Source organism: Vitis vinifera, chromosome 13, assembly GCF_030704535.1.
Source record: "Vitis vinifera cultivar Pinot Noir 40024 chromosome 13, ASM3070453v1".
In the NCBI taxonomy this organism is placed as follows: domain Eukaryota; kingdom Viridiplantae; phylum Streptophyta; class Magnoliopsida; order Vitales; family Vitaceae; genus Vitis; species Vitis vinifera.
The window spans coordinates 4,578,161-4,595,762 of record NC_081817.1 but is presented as its reverse complement, the minus strand read 5'-3'; the positions used below and the strand labels follow the sequence as shown (position 1 = coordinate 4,595,762).

Here is a 17,602-nt window from a genome sequence, read left to right as displayed (position 1 = left end):
GAGATAGATTATTTTTAAAGTAGCTTAATTGGCAAAAAATTTAGAAAAGTAGATTTCAAAGTTATGTAATAAAATATTAATTTTGAAATTTGATTTTGGTTTTTTTTTTTTTTTTTTTTCATATTGAATTTTGGTAATATGTTCTTATGTTAGGTTTAGAGTGTATTTGTTTTTTTAACTTTTTATTGAAAGTAATTTGCTTTATTTTTTTTTTTTACTTTTTTAAAATACTTTTTAATGTTTAATATAAATAAAATATTATAAAAACAAACAACTTAATACTTAACATTATTAAGTACTATTTAGTTTTAAGTTATATTTAGAATTAAGGAAAAAAAACAAAAACAAATACCACATTATTAATTACTATTTTTTTTTTTATAGATAAAAATTAATCTAAGTTAAACATTATATCTGATTGGATTCAAACAAATGAGCTGTGAACAATCTAATCTATGGAAGCTCTAGTGATTAATGGATCATGGCACCCAATCACCTTAAAAGAAAAATTCCAAAATGATCTTTCATTTTTTGAAAAATAGAAATCTCTAAAATAAATAAATTTAAGTATAATTCACATATTAATTTATGTTGTTCAATTAATTCAACAGTATTCCAATGCATGGAGGAAAAACATGCAGTGGTAAACATATGGATTGGGTAAGTTTAAATATATGAATTTTTTAAAATTATTTAATTTCTATTAGGGATAGGAAAAATAGAAAAGCTTGAATATATTTAATCCTTTTATTAATTCTTAATAGAGTTTAATAAGGGAAGTGGACAAGCTTGATCACAATTAGTGAGATGATTTTGTTGTAGTAAATTAAGTAATATATTTCTTTATTATTCATATAAATTTTAATATTTTGCCTTTATAGCATTGAAAATATAATTATTTATTATGAATACAATTAATGAGTTGAATTTATTATAGAAAATCTTGAGTAGTATATTTTAGGTAATATTCATGAAGAAGTCGTTTAATATAGATTTTGAGTGTGTAAGATACAAATGTTATGTTGGGACTCCGGAGAACATACTACCAAATATGTGATGGACAAGAATCTTTGATATTTGTACTAATTAACATTGAAAATCAATTTCATCCTAATTCATTATTTGAATTACTTTTTAAAATGAAAATTATTTATTATAAACACAATTAATGAATTAAAGTTATTGTAGGAAATCTTGAGTAGTTTATTGTAATTACTATTCATGAAGAAGTCCTTTAATATAGATTTTGGGTGTGTAAGATAAGAATGTTATGTCAGGCTACGAAGAACATATTATCAAATACGTGATAAGCAAAAATCTTGGATGTTTGTACTAATTAAGTAATATCGAAAATCAATTTCATTCTAATTCATTATTTGAATTATTTTTTGAAATGAAAATTATTTGTTACGAACACAATTGAAGAATTGAATTTATTGTAGAAAATTTTGAATACTGAATTATACTTATTATCCATAAAGAAGTTAATCTTTTTTCACTCCTATTTAATATAGATTTTAGGTATATATGATTTGAGAGTTGGGTTGAGCTTGGGAGGACATCTAGAAGAATATGTGATGGGCAAAAATCTTAATTGTTATTTTATGGTTTGTATTCATTAACATTAGAAATCAATTCCATTCTAGTTCATTATTTGAATTATTTTTTAAAATAAAAATGATTTATTATGAACACAATTAATGAGTTGAATTTATTGTAGGAAATCTTTAATAGCGCATTGTACTTATTGTCTATAAAAAAGCTAAGCTTTTTTCACATGCATTTAATATAGATTTTGGATATATATATTTATATGATACAAATGTTGTATTGGGACTTTAGAGGACATATGAGTAAATATGTGATCGACAAAAATCTTGAATGTTATTGTATAGTTTGTACTAATTAAGTAATATGGGAAATCAATTCCGTTTTAATTCTTTAATTATTTTTAAAAATAGAAATAAGAATAAAAAATTTATTTCTATGAAAATCAAATTTCACTTTTACTAGGATTTGTGATGTAAAAGAATCGTAGATGTTATTATGTGGTTCCCAAAATTCGTTGGTTGTTGGTGGACTGCTAAAGCTGCTCCCCACGACGGGAGTGGGTCACCACATGCTGGTTTGGGGATGGACTAGGAATGACTCCTATTGATTGAATAGTATGATGAATTATTTGGATCACAACGATGTGAGCAATCCACATGTTTGTTAGCAGACACTTCTCAACAAGTTACAATTTGACGCTGACATAATGTTTGAAATGTGAGAAATCAATCACATTCTAATTTATTAATTTGTTTGAATTATTTTTTAAAATGAAAATAAAAGTAAAAAATTTATTATTAAGAAAATCAAATTTTATTTTTATTAGAATTTTGATTTTTTTATGCTATTATAATTTATCTTCTTCATGTACCAAATACACCTTAATATAGACATACACCGGTTTTTTATAAAGAATATTTAATTCATTAAGGAATTACTAAAATATTCTATTTTTTTTTTATAATATTTAATGAAATAAATTATTATAAAATTATCATAAAAATATTTATTAAGTTGAAAAAATATAAAGAATAATTCAATGATTGATGTTCATGCTTTACTTAGATTTAATCATTTTTAATAAATTTTTACTTGTAGAAGAAATTAAAAAAAAAAAAAGAAGTAAAGAACAAGAACGGGAAAATGTGATCTATGGGGGGTAGCATGTGTCATGAATTCTTACCAGGTGGAGGATGTTTGATGAAGAAGTCTGAACTGTCTAATTTGCTTTGTTCCTGTAAATAAGATTATTAAAATTAAAGGTTCAAACAAACCAGGCAGTGAAGTTGGGAAGTACAAGAGACAGAAAACAGAGAGAGGATTTGCTATGAAAAGCCAGACATTGGTAGAATTATGCAAGTCAGAAGTCAACTCCTCGCTTGGCCAAAAAGCAAAACCACAACGAAATATAAATATATTATTATTACCACTAAGGATATGTCACAAATAGACAAAGAAAGCCCCCTCGCCCCCCAACCCCAGCCATCCACATCAAATCATAACCGTCGAATACACAGTGGACCAGAAAACACATGCCTTCGAAAGTTGCGACCATGAGTGGTGAAGCTCACGCACAACCCGTTACGTACTGCATGAACTCCGAATCGGATTCAAGACCCGCCATGGTTTCGGGCGACAAGACCACCTCCAGATCAACGCTCCCCCCACCCTCACGTCCGGGAAAGGCGGAAATCTTGCCGTCGAATTTGTTGGCCCGCCCGCCCCGAATGGCCATGGGTCTGCCCCACCCGAAATCGTTATCGTACATCGGGAATCGTGGAGAACTGCCCATCGTGATCATTGCGCCGTCGAAGTTCCCGAGTGGGAAACACTTTGGGCTGCTCTCCCAATCCCCTATGAACTTGCGCACCATATCGTCGTTGTGAGCCTTGACGTTGCTGTTGAGCTGTTCAGCGCACCATCTCAGATCCCGAGACAAGACGTCGCCAGCGGAGGCGTAGGTTGGGATGCTCTGAATCGCGTTGCCGAAGTAGAGCGGGTCCAGCTTTGGCTCCAGGCGGTGGCGGACGTTCACCGCCATCCGGAACGTCGTCGTTTTGGAGGGATGGAACTTTCTAGCTCGCGTCACGGCGCGCCATAGAAGCGCTGAGAGGGACTGGAACGATGAGATTTCCACTGTCTGATTTGGACAATCAGTTTGGGGTTTTGAGACGGCGACGGCGTTTTTTAGCCAGTTCTCCAAAACTGATGTGACCTTTCCGCTTGCTTTCTGGTCCGGCTTCCAAGGATCGTTGCTTTGCTTTCCCAGTATTTCAATGGCGTCAATTTCTCCGATGCACGATGATTGATGATTGTTCACCTTTGATTTAAGCTTCAGAATCGCTTCTCTACTGAAGCTAAAGATTCTCTCGGCTAGCGGTGCATCGCCGGAGAAGGTTACCTTGGGACCTCCTTGGGGAACCATCAGCACTGCCTGCGAAATCAGCACCGATTTCCGCTCAAAGCACGGAGCCCTCGAAATTCTCTTTAGCCCCCTGGACAAATCCGCAAACGTATTGAAGAAGTTCCAAAAAGACGTCCCATCGGTGACAGCATGGTTAACTGCACAACCGATGAAGACTCCGTCGGCTAGTTCAGTCACCTGCACCGCCATAATCGGTTTGAAATGGCCATCATAGCTAACAGTTCTATCGAATGCGAAGAACTCCTTGAAGGAGTCTGGAACATGGATGGGAGACAAAAGGTCTCGAATGAATATATGCCCGGCATTGGCGTGAATGAAATCAACGCCGGCGTCATTGCAAGTGATGTAGACGTAACCATGGGCGTCGGTGATCAAACGGCCGGCGAGTGGCGGAAAATGCACCAGAGTAGAAGAAAGTGCGCGCTTGAGAAGAGCGAGGAGAGCATCAATTGGGAAAGGAGGACGAGTAAAGAGGCCCCCCTTCTGAATGTAATGGCAAGAGAGCATTGGGAGATCGGAGGCCGACAGTTTGAGATCTCCAAGGCTCGATTTCTTCTCAGGAATTACAGTGCAGTTCGAGACGATAGTCACTGAATCAGGCCTCATTTTCTCACTCTTCCGACCTTCTCTCTCGCTCTGTGTATATTTGAGAGTGAGTGAGTGATGTTAGCGAGAAATAGCCTCTAGTTTATATAGGGGGTTGGGTTCATGCACTAGCTGAGGTGGTTGCTGATGTTGTCATTTTCTTTATTATTTTAATTTATCAATCATGGGTTAACATTGTCTGCATCTGCCAGCGTAGAAATTACCTACATCCTCATCATAAAATCACCCATCCATGAGGCCCATCACGTGTTGCCTCTTCAGTGTTGACTTCCTCTTGTATTTGTTTTTGGGCCAATAAACATATGATATTACCCCTTCATCAGCTTCAATCATTTTAACCATCACACCCAACCACGTGTACAGCTGCCGGGACAGCTTTTAGCCAATTGGCACATGCGGCTAGGAGCCACATGTATGCCAACGTGTCACTATGAGCGAGTTCTTCAAGGGTTGTCGAGAGCTGAAAACGGAAAAAGAACTAAGGAAAAGCCAAAAAGGGCCATAATACCATGACTCTTTATGGGAAATTGAATTTAATGCAATTTGGTTTGGGGCTTTTAAAACTGCAATCGGAAGAGGATATCATGAATCTCCTGAGATTTTCCTGCAAATCCCGGGACCCATTCCCCCACGCGCCAAGGAGTCGTGGGCCCTAATCTCCTACTGTATCCCTCCACTGAAGCAGCAAACAGTGTCCCCCACGGGCTCGAAGGGTGATGAAGTTAGCAGTTCTTTTACCCATGAGCAGTACAATGCAGCTTGGGTTCAAAAGATTCTGACGTGCGTGCATGCAACGGTGTCGTTTGTACCTGGCACCATGTGTATATCTCTTCACCGTCTGATGCAACGAAATCACAGTGCTGTAAGTTCCTCGTTGCATTTGCGGCATTAAGTCCAACAAATCTGTTGCGCTGTTTCACCAACTCACGAATTACACCAAATAATATATATATTTTTTTAGAGTACATTCGAGTAACATTTTAGTATTTTATTCTGTATACTGAAATCAATCATAGATTTCAACGAAGCGATTTTATCAATTTAATATTATTTTTAATTTATTTTATTATTTTTACATAAAAACGAAATAAAATACTCTGTTTTATAATATTAGCTTTATTTAAAAAGTGTTTTAAAAAATAGTTTTAAAATATTATTTTTTAAAAAAAATTTAATAATAAAAATAAAAATAATTAAATTGGAGGGAGAATTAATTTTTACATTTAAAAAAAAAAGTTGCGGATTAAACAGTTGGACTGCTGCTGTTTTCTACTGGCTGCTTTAACCTTTGAGAAGCTTCCATGGCACATAAATCATCTCGTGAGAAATTAATTATCCAGTACATGCAACATAAAAGAATCGCGCCGACTATTTACGTTCTGTACGTTGGCTGTCATTCTTCAAATCCCGAGAAAGGTCGGTCTGCGCAGCTAGAAGAATCATGAACTGTCTCGCGAGAAATTAATTACGGCTACTTGAGTTATAATAATTGAAGCTTATGTTTGAGATTACCTGATGAAAAAGTCGGTTAATCAGCATATAAATATCTCCATAAGCAACCGCCATTTCTGATTTGTCGGCGTGTGCCCATTTCTTAAATACTAAAAATATAAAAGAAAATTAGCACATTAGGCATAATAGGGGTTAGATAATAGTTTGACTTTGAAGGTCCATTGCTTCTTAGACCTTTTTCTCTATATAATTTTCGGACACCCTTTGTGTCTAAGTACTAGGACCCAAGAATTTTATTGTTTGCTTAACATCCGCCACGTGTGAGACAGTTCAAAGCCAACCGTCAATCTCCTTTCACAATTCTTAATTTGGCCCCAAAATCAATGACCACCTATGATTTATAATAATATTAAATCAACTCTTAATCTAATAAATAATTCAATTTATTTTTTTATTTCCTGGAATCATTAAAAATCATTTTATGGAGCTTATATTGTTATAAATAGTAATATTATTTTTTGAAAAAAAATTATTAATAATTGAATAACAATGAGTAGAAAAAGTGTTTTTTTTTCCTATTTTTTTAATTGATTTTCAATAAGTCTTAAAAACGTGATATATTTGTTGTTCAATAAAGGGAAAAAGAGAATGAAATGCATGTAGAATGTGTTAATTTTTTTATTTTTTATTTTTGGAAAAATATATTGATTTTTTACAGTTGTTTTGAAATTTTAATTATAGAAATGACAAAAAAAAGGTAATTGTTGTTTGATTTGATAAATTACCTTTACTAAAATACAAAAATGACACTTATTTTTTGATTAGTTTAATAGACTCCATTTTATGTTAGATTGCTATAGTAGAACTTAAAGTTTATTTGTGACTAGGATTATAGTACAAGTTAAAAAATTAGTCGTGTGAAATTCGTCTATCAATATATCTGACTCATACCAAATTTTATTCCATGTCAAATTAGAAATCACCAACCCACAGGCCTATAAAGAACTCTAGTTCCACTTTGCTAGAATTATTCGAAATTGCTATGCCTATTAGTTTAAAATAATTAAAAAAAATAAATCCTAATTTAAGATATTAAAAGTGAGAAAGATTATAGTTTAAATTTTAGTATTTTTACCTTTTCATATTTTAGATAAAAATAAAAAATAATATAATTTAAATATACTAAACAAATAAATGATTTATGACTTCGGGTTTTGACGAGTTATTTGAACCTTCAATCCATACAAACCCTAATATTTTTGAGTTATAATTTTTTTTTAATTCAATTTTGATTGTAACACATTCAAATCATGTCATCACCAACTCCTAGCTTTAATTGGCTACGGCCTCTATTCAAATTATGTCGACATGAACTTGAATCTTTAGTTGAACATGAGTTGGATTCAACAAACTTAAATCAAATTTAGGACAATTCATTTCTTGTTCACGTCATAGGTATTATGTCATGACATGAAAATGAAATTGGGAGCTTAGTCAAATGAAATGATACGAAATAAATTTTCAAAAACAAAATCAATTTCAAGAGTTGAAATTAGTTATCGTGGAAAATACCTTTTAATGATTACCATTCAATAAAAATTTTACGTAATACTTGTATATTTCATAATTTTGGGATTCATGGGCAACTATTTTATCATATTTTTCACTTTTAAAATTTTTAAGTAGAATTATTATTATTATTATTTTTGGATTTTGCATTGAATTTGGAGTAGTGTTCTGAAAATAAGAGTCGGAAAAATATAAAAATAATATATTTTAATTTTTAATTAAAATCTTCATTGTGACAAAAAAATAATTCATATATAGGTGCATGAAATGTTTTCCAAAAAATGACTTGGTCAAGTTTTGGAACTTGGTGGTTGGTACGTCTAGAGTAGCTCATCCCATTAAGTATGGCATTGAATACAATTCTCGTAGTCCCATCAATTAGTAGGTTAATATACCTTCGAGGTAGAATTAACACGAAATTGAAAATATCCACTTGTCCCCTGTTACTTGACAACATAGTTACCTTAGATTAGAAGAAAAAGGAGAGAAACCAAGAGGGCAGGGCGTTTGAAAGTATCTCACAAAGTGATTTTTCATTATCAGTGAATTTATAAATTTTGTTAAACACCTATTTAAAAAAAAAAAAAACTGTTTTTAGGTTAAAAGTGTTTTTAAAAGCATTGTCAAACTATTTTTAAATCACATTTGATAACTGTTTCGAGAATAGTTTTATATTTTTTCAAATATGAAAACAAAAAAATGTTTTTAATAATTAGGAGACTATTTTATATTTTTTATACTTAAAAGCATAAAACTAGATGTTTTCATATGATATTTTTAGTTTTTTTTAATTATTTTTTAATATTATTTTAAAAAATAATTATACAAATTTGTAGAATGATTAAAAATAAAGTATTATATATAATAATTATTTTTAAAATATATTTAAAAATATTTTAAATTTTCAAACATAATTTTTTATTTACAAAATAGTTTTTAAAAATTATTTTTTAGAACTAGTTTTGAAAACAATTACCAAATAGGTATAACAAGCGAGTGTGAAACTTAGGAATTTTTTTTTCCTTTTATGAATTATTTATTTTTTCTAAATAATATGTACTAAAAATATAATTTTAAAATCCCACAAAACTTATTTTATTCATGGAATATATTTGAGATAAAAGAGGAGACAATATATTATATTATATATTTGATTAACAATAAAATATAATAAAGGATATTCTATATTTTAATTATTAATGAATAGAAAAAAATGATATGATAATTTATATAATATTTTTTTTCATTGGATATGACCTTATTGATTATAAATTTATTTTTATCAATTCTCTTTTATTTTTTAAAATTTTAAATAAGACTTGAAATTTTGATTTTAAAAATAAAAAATTATATATAGTATAATTTAAAATAATGTTAGTATACACCATCATTTAATACAATATTTAATATTTAGAAAATGGCTTTTAATCATTAATATTATTAATAAAAAATAACAATTATATATTAAAATATAATTATACAAAAAAATTCTAATAATATTAAATAAAAGACATATTTCATATCTTTTTAATAAATAAATTTATTTTTTACTATTTTAAAAATATGAAAATTTAAGATGCAATATATTTTTATTTCTTTTATCAATGATATATGAATTTAATACAATATATTAGAGCTCAGACATGTTTAATATTTGGAAAAGCTCAAAATTATTATTGAAATTTTTTTTTGTGTATTTTATTAAATTATATTTAAATTAACCTATGGTCAAACCTACCGTCTTTGAATACATTTTTGCCATTGAAATGATTTCCAATGCAATGTACATTTCATCATTTTGGTGCCACTACACCAACCTCATGAAAATGAAATAAAATAAAATACACGTTCTAACATTGAAAATAAAAATAATTTAGAAAAAAAATGATAAAAATGTCTAGTAAAATAATTATTTTTCTTTCTTTTAAGTTATGTTTTGTTCTCATAAAATGTTAAAAAAAATAGTTTTTTCTTATTTAATTTCACCATGAAAAATACAAAAGAAAATTAAATATAAGGTTATACTTGATTCTTGAAAATAATAAGGAAAAAAAAATTATTAAGAAAAATGGTTTTTATATCTTTGGTTTTACATTAGAAAATATAAAAAAAAAATCAAATATAATTAAAATTTGTAAAAAAATAATATATTTTTAAATTATTTAAAAGGAATATAATCACCATGAGTGTAAAGAAATATATAATTAAAAATTATTTATTCTGTTAAATTTTTCAGAAGCAAGCATAGCCTTAAAAAAAAGAAAAAAAAAAAACCTACTTTGATCTTAATTATCGAGCGTAGTCCACTTTAGAAGAAGAAACGGAGCAAGCATGAATTCATTGAGGAGAATATACCGTCGCATTCGCAGTACCTACGCCTTCCATTTTTATTTTTTATTTTTTTTGTTTTATGGTTTTTTTGCTCCTTTTTGGACTGAACAAGTCAAAGCGTTGACCGTATCTGCAGCCTCTTGGTCGTAGTATGCGCGTTCATGTACCTGAATTGGGACTCTAATCCGATTCTCGTTGACGTTCTTTGAACTAAGACCAGCCACCGAGGGGCCGGCCATGTTCCCCTGCTCCCAGGTTCACCCCACCAAACACCCCATCCCTGCGAAAATACCATTATACCTCCCACCAAGACAGTCGTCCTTAGTAGAGGGCGTTTTGGTCATTTTGATGATATGGGTTTTCATTATTTATTTATTTTGGGGAACAGAAGCAGTTGGGTAGTTTGGACGTGTTTGGATGAGGACAAGGGCGTATGGAAGTAGAGATTCCATACGAGAGGGGGTATAGTGGCCTAAAAGCATAGGTCATGAGGTCCCCCATTGTGCCATTATATAAACTAAACGATGGTCTGAATGTGGTCGTTTGGGGTCACCCCATCAAGAGATCAATCAAACTCTCATGAAAAAAACCCTAAAAAAATTGGAGGGCCTCACCAAGCTTTAATTCAAATATTTTACGTGCACACAATATTTGTAGCCTTTTTTATTTTTATTTTTTGGTGTATATAATATTATGCAAATTTCTAGATTTGCTAACTTGTATTATTCACCAAAACCATGATAGTGACTTCCTACTAACCATAATAATGATAATAATAAAATTATACAACATAATGATCACAACAACTTATATTTGAAGTGCTTGCCATTGACCAAGTTAAATTATGAGCACATATTTCCAAGCAATCTATGTCCATTTTGGATATTTTATATCTAAAATTCTAAAAATCATTAATTTAATTAATCAATGAGAATAGGAGAAAAAAAAAATCACACTAAGATAATATATACTACAAAAAACGGCCTACAAACCATTAAATATCAAAAGAATATACATAATTTTACCTTTGAGCGTATATGCTCCCAAGGGTCTTATATCGCACAATACTAGCATCATTCCTTTATATCGTCAACTCACCACCTTGTAATGCTTATTAAATACCACAACCCCTTATTAAGCCTAACAAATTAATACATATTGTCTTTTTATTGAAGCATTTTCAAGAATGCTCTTGAAAGATCTAAGAGGTAGAGGGTATTTGATGAATCAATTTAATGATTTAATAACTTAATTTAATTCATTAAATATATTATACATGTTTATTAAAATAACTTAATATTATAATTTAAATTTATTTTTAAGAGTTAGAGGACATTAGGTAAATCAAATTAATGACTTAATATAACTTAATAACTTAATTTAAGTTATTAAGTAGATTAAAAATGTTTGTTAAAATAACTTAATATTCCAACTTAAATTTATTTTTAACTTTAATTATTAGGTCAAAATAGTTAGTTTATTTTGAGTATTAAATGTTTTATAGGTGGCATTGGGGTTTCTAAGCTCAATCGAAGATGCAATTGGTCCTTGATTGGTAAAGGCTATGACTCAACCAACTACATACCAATTATTAGAAGAAGAAGAAAAAAAAACTTAGCAACCTTGACCAACCGTCGACCAGTTGAATTGATTCTAGGCTCCCTTAACCGGTTACACTTTAAAGTTCCTAAAAAGACCTGATTTGAGGTCTGAAACTTTTAGTAACTTGTAGAACCTTTCTTAAAACCTTTTAAAGTAAGTTTAGAAAGAATTAAGCTCAAAGTTCATCGATCAAGAAACCAACAACTATAAAATATCTCATATAAAGCTATCTACTACATGAACATGAGCTAAAGCAAAAAGCAAAACAAGATTGACTAAGAAAAAGGGTAGCACCATGCGAACAACCTCAACCCTCTCATTTGGACCTTGATTATGACCCTAAGATAGTCTTACATGATCAAGTCGCTATTCAATCACTCTAATCTCCTCCTCCTCCTTGGCCTCTAAATATGGTTGGGTGACATGCCTCACATAATTAGATTAAAAGGTCATATCAATGTGTTAGCTGCCAAATACTAGGAAACTCATGCTAGAACTTGAGCTTATCATCTAGAGGAATCCTAGAGATGATAAACAAAAAAGAAAGATTGTCAACAAATGTATCAAAAGTGCATGAGCCTATGACATCTAAGATGAATCTACCTATATCAATGTCCTTTCTTAGAAGAACGCAATGAAAATTTTGGGTTGCTAATTGTTGAATTCAAAACCTTTCTATAAAGATTCATGTTGTAGTTTCACTCTCTTGAGGATAAAAGAGGATGTAAGGAATCATGGGTAAAACAATGCCTTGGTAAAGTTGTCTATGACCTAACAGATAAGCCACAAGGTAACTATGAAGGAAAGACCATACATGGAAACACTAAATTGTAGCCTTGAGATGTAGTCATGGATGTTTGAATAGAACATCTATGTGTAATGAGAGTACGCTTCCACCAATACTCACACAAAATCTTGAGAATAGAAGTATCCTCAAAAGTAGATAAATCAATTTTGTGTTCAAGCTCAATGTAGCTCTCAAAAAATCTCTTATAAAAAGAATTCATATATTGTGTATAACAAATATAGTTAATAGAAGGATCATCAATGAAGTATGAAGAATGTACAAGTGTTCTAGGTATTGGTGACTTAGATGGAGACAAATGTCTTCTCCTAGTACCTCTATGAGAAGCAATACAAAAAACTCAAGAAGAATTAGAAAAATAAGAAACTAACTTGAGAAAGTTACTAGTCAAAAAGTAGAAAGCTCTTACAAAGACATATTTCAAGTGGAATGGATGAGAAATGAGAGTAAAACCACCCTAGAATGAGCATAAGAAAAAAAGGGACATGTGAAAAAGCACAAGAATTTAGGAAATGAGGTTTCAATATGCCTTCTATAATAAGGTTGTTTGAAACATTTGGATGTCTTATGCATCTTTCCATTGTTCAAACGCTCCATATAACTAATTTTATATAGCCATGTTTGAACCCCTTATGCACTTCTTACATAGAAATAAGCTTTTGTATCATTTTAAGCATTGGAAACAAGCATCTAACATCTGAAACATCTATAATTAATTAATTAATTAATATTCAAATTAAATCCATTTTAAAATAAAATATTTTATTTTTAATTATTTAATAAAATAAAATCATGATCCTAAATAAACTTTGTTTAATTCAACTATTTTTCAATTAAAGTTTATAGGAAAAAAAATATACAATTATATTTCTTCAAATAGTTTTGATAAAAAAAATCAAAATGATGGTGAAATAAATTAGATGGTACATTATTTTTATTTATTACAAAATATTTATATTATATAAGATTTTTTTTTCTTTCCTATTGCAACCTTTAGCTCTAAAATCTATTTTCATTAATTCTTCTATTAAGATTATATTATTCAATATTATATTTATTTTCCAAAAAAATAATAATAAGAAGGGAAATTAAAAGAAAAAATAGAAGGAAAAATTGTGAAGGAAAGTTCTCTTATTTAATTATCCATGAAAATTTTAATAGAATAAAAATTAAATTATTGAAAAATACATTTTGCTAAACTTTCTTCATTTATTTTTGAGAAAAATGCCAAAGAAAATATTTTAAAGTTTTACATATTACTTTCTTTCTTTCTTTCTTTCTTTTCTATCTCATTTTGCATGTTAGTTAAACATAGGTAAATGTTTCTTGTTATCATTTTTTTTTCCTCTAGCATTTTCTAAGAACTAAACATAACCTAAGGTAATGTTTGATTCCTACAAAATTTGAAGGAAAATACGAGGGAAATAAAATAAAGAGGAAAAGTGAAAAAAAAAAAACTAAGGAAAATAAAAAATAAATTCAAAGTTAATAAATTATTTTTATATGATTCATCAAACTTATTTAATTTATTTCCCCCTATTATATAAAGATTAAATTATTTTAAAATATATAAATTTCTAACTAATTTTAATCTTATTCTTTTTTTTTTTTCATATTTTCCATTATGAAACCAAATATATAAAAAAAATCATTTTTCTTAACAATTTTTTTCTTTTCTAAGTACTTTCTAGGAACAAAGATAGCCTAAAAGACTTTCGTTAAAAGAAAAAATATTGTGATGAAATAAATGGAATAATTTCCCAATTTTTTTTATTATTACTAACTAGTTATGATATATTTTTAGGGTATGGTTAAATTGTGTTTAATAATTAATCTCTATATAAATCATTTATTAGTTATAATTAAATTATGCTAATTAGTTGAAAACATAATTATAAAAAGGGTGAATTATAAGATGCATATTGAATCCTTTCTTAAATTAAACTGAACTTCTTTTAAAATAATTTTTTATTTTATAAAAAATAAAATTCTAAAGAAAAACTCATAACATTAATTTATTTAAATACTACAAGGTGTACCAAAATGAAAGGATGTTTGAAAAAAATCAATTAATTAAAACAAATTAAAAACAATAGGTAAATAAACATACACTTTGAAAATGGTGGAGAAAAATAAAAGATGAGAAGCATCCACCCTTTTAAGTAATAGTCATTTCATTTGAAAGAGCAGTGCCAAAAAAATTTTAATCATTTTTTATCAAATTTTGTATGATATTATGAATATTACACTTTTGAAATTATAAATGGATTCTTATTTTTTAAGCGTCTAATTACAATAAATAAGAATACTCTTTTGATATTTATTTAAAAAATACACGATCAATCAGGTGATATAAAGTAATATTTTTAGGTCTCATTATTTGTATCATAATCCAATTTATTTCTAGTTTTATATTTACATCTCATTCATTGTATCTTTAAAAAAATGGGACTAATTTTTTTTAATTATTTTTTTTATCAAATTTTGTATGATATTATGAATATTACACTTTTGAAATTATAAAAGGACTCCTATTTTCAAGGGTCTAGTTACAATAAAAAAGTATACTTTTTCGATATTTATTAAAAATATACGACCAATTAGATGGTACAAAATAAGATTTTTAGGTCTCATTATTCGTATCATAATCTAATTTATTTATATTTTTGTACCTAAATTTCATTAATTTGTATCCTTATTCATTCCATCTCAATCCCAGCATACATATTCAGCAAGTCGGATATTTTGTTTGGTGGGTACCATTAACGTCGGCTTAGCAATTTCCATTTTTTAAATCTAATTTTTAAATGACAAGAAAGTATTCAAAAGAAATAGGAACAAGGGAAAAACAAAACAAAGGGGGGGAAAGGGGAATATTCATGTTGGCTAAAAAGCAACTTCAAAAAAGCCCTTCTTTAAGCCACCAGCGAGAAAGATGAAAGAGGACACAAGGACCAGGAACATTGGGTTGTCAGCAACGGGCACTGGACAATAAAGCTAATGTAAGCCAGCATAGCATGTCTTAGCTTCATATCATTGCTACAAGTAGCCAACCCAAATGTCTTCTCGGTGCATGTACGCTATATCCATCACTGATGGAGATTGCTAGTATCAGCCCTCAGTGGTTTGAATGTAGCCTACCTCTCTCATAGATTGAACCTATTAACTGAATCTCTTATTTTACTATCATTCTTCCCCCTCTGGATGATTGTCATTCTTGACTTGGCTTTCTACTCTCGTTCCAAGGTGATCTCTTACCCAGCAACACATAGGAAAAGGAAAAAGTATACCGAACTCTAATCATTTTGTTGATATGAGTATCTAAAAAGATAATACTAATGTAAAAAATGTGTAAATTTTATAAAATAAAGAGTATTTATAAGGCTCCACTATTGCATTTAGAGAAAATTTGAATAGGATGATTGTCATTCTTGACTTGGCTTCATAAATATTCTGACTCTGGTTTCAAAGTGATCTCTTACCTAACAACACATAAGAAAAGGAAAAGGAAAAGGTATATCGAACTTTAATCATTTTGTTAATATGAGTATTGAAAAGAGTAATACTAATGTCAAAAAGGTGCAAATTTTATAAAATAAAGAGTATTTATAAGACTCCATTATTACATTTAGAGAAAATTTGAAACGGATGATTGTCATTCTTGACTTGGCTTCATAAATATTCCGAGTCTGGTTTCAAGGTGATCTCTTACCTACCAACATATAGAAAAAGGAAATGATATATCGAACTTTAATCATTTTGTTGATATGAGTATTCAAAAAGGCGATACCAATGTAAAAAATATGTAAATTTTATAAAATAAATAATATTTATAAGATTCCATTATTCTCTTTAGAGAAAATTTGAGTCTAAGTTTCAAAGTTATCTCTTACAAAGCAATATATAATGAAAAAAAAAAGGTATATCAACTTTAATCATTTCAGTGATACGAAAAATCTTGAAAATTTGTGATTTTTATCTGTAAAGCGTATTTATAGAAAGTCGATTTAAAGATTAACTATGACCAAGCAATATGCAGAAAAAAGAAAAAATATATCGATTTTAATGACTTTCATAAACGTTTGAATTTTATAAATTTTTATAAAATAAAAAGTATTTATAAGATCTTATTATCATATCTATAGAAAGTAAAATCAATCATGCTATCTTATGTATACAATCTGATTTTATTACCACATATCTCATCTAAATAGTTGCATTTTCCTTTTTTTTTCTTTTTTCTTTTTTTAATTTCATTCTTTTATGTCTTATAATCTTATTCTCGTATATTTGTATCATATTCCCATATACTTATACTTTAATAACCTAAATTACACTGTAAACTTCTAACAGTCGATATTATCGGTTTGGTAGGGACCAATGAACATCCTAACATTTTCTGCACTTACTTTATCATTTACTAAGCAATATATCCACCATATTTCTAGAAATATTCTTTATAATGAAAATAAAAGTGGTTCTTCTACAATTATTGATTTTCGAAAATGAAAAATTTACTCTAAAAAATGCTACAGTGCTTGGCAAATAATTATCTGTTGACTTCCTAGGAAAAAAAAGTGGTTATGAGTCTTAGGAGTATGCTGGGTGGGCACTTGAGGTGAAGCATTCTTGCATCCAGATAGGGTTGTAAGGTGTAAACCTGGCTCCTGGCCTCTTGTTTTTGATTCGATGAATCAAATCCAATGGCTGGGAAATAGAAATTGAAATAGATATCAGCAATAATGACTGGTGGGTTGACTCATTCAATTGCGTAGAATCGATTACAACCGGGAATAAAACAAGAGCCAGGTACTCCCACCCCCAGGCCCATGCACAAAGTGGAGTGTCAGCATACCACCATCACGATCAAAGTAATGGCTCAAATGAAGTCTCAAATCATATAATGGCTCGAACAAAGTCTGGCCATTCCTCTATGTTTTGTTCAGTCCCCTTTGTCAATGAATCACCTACTTGCCTCTCAAAGTTATTTTTCCGGTCAAGAATTTGCCCTCATTTTTTCCTTTTCTAAATAATAGGTTTCTTTAGGGTATGATGGTGTTTGTTTTTCCGTTATATTAAAAAAGTCAAAATATTTAATTTTTTCTATTTTACTAAAAGTAATTTATTAATATTAATCTATATAACTAAAATGAATGTATTATCTATAGGTTTAGTTTAATTACATTAATCGATAAGTTACTTTTAATTGAATATAAAATATAAAATATTTTAATTTTTTTATATTCAATTAAAAAAAAACA

General features: G+C 29.3%; 1 protein-coding gene across 1 annotated transcript; it reads right to left on the bottom strand.

Moving 5' to 3' along the window:
- Positions 1-2,930: 2,930 nt before the first annotated feature.
- LOC100247932 (uncharacterized acetyltransferase At3g50280) lies at positions 2,931-4,632 on the bottom strand. Its single transcript, XM_002276014.4, has one exon. It carries the CDS (start codon positions 4,580-4,582, stop codon positions 3,119-3,121), a length of 1,464 nt encoding a protein of 487 aa, XP_002276050.1. The 5' UTR covers positions 4,583-4,632; the 3' UTR covers positions 2,931-3,118.
- Positions 4,633-17,602: the final 12,970 nt, after the last annotated feature.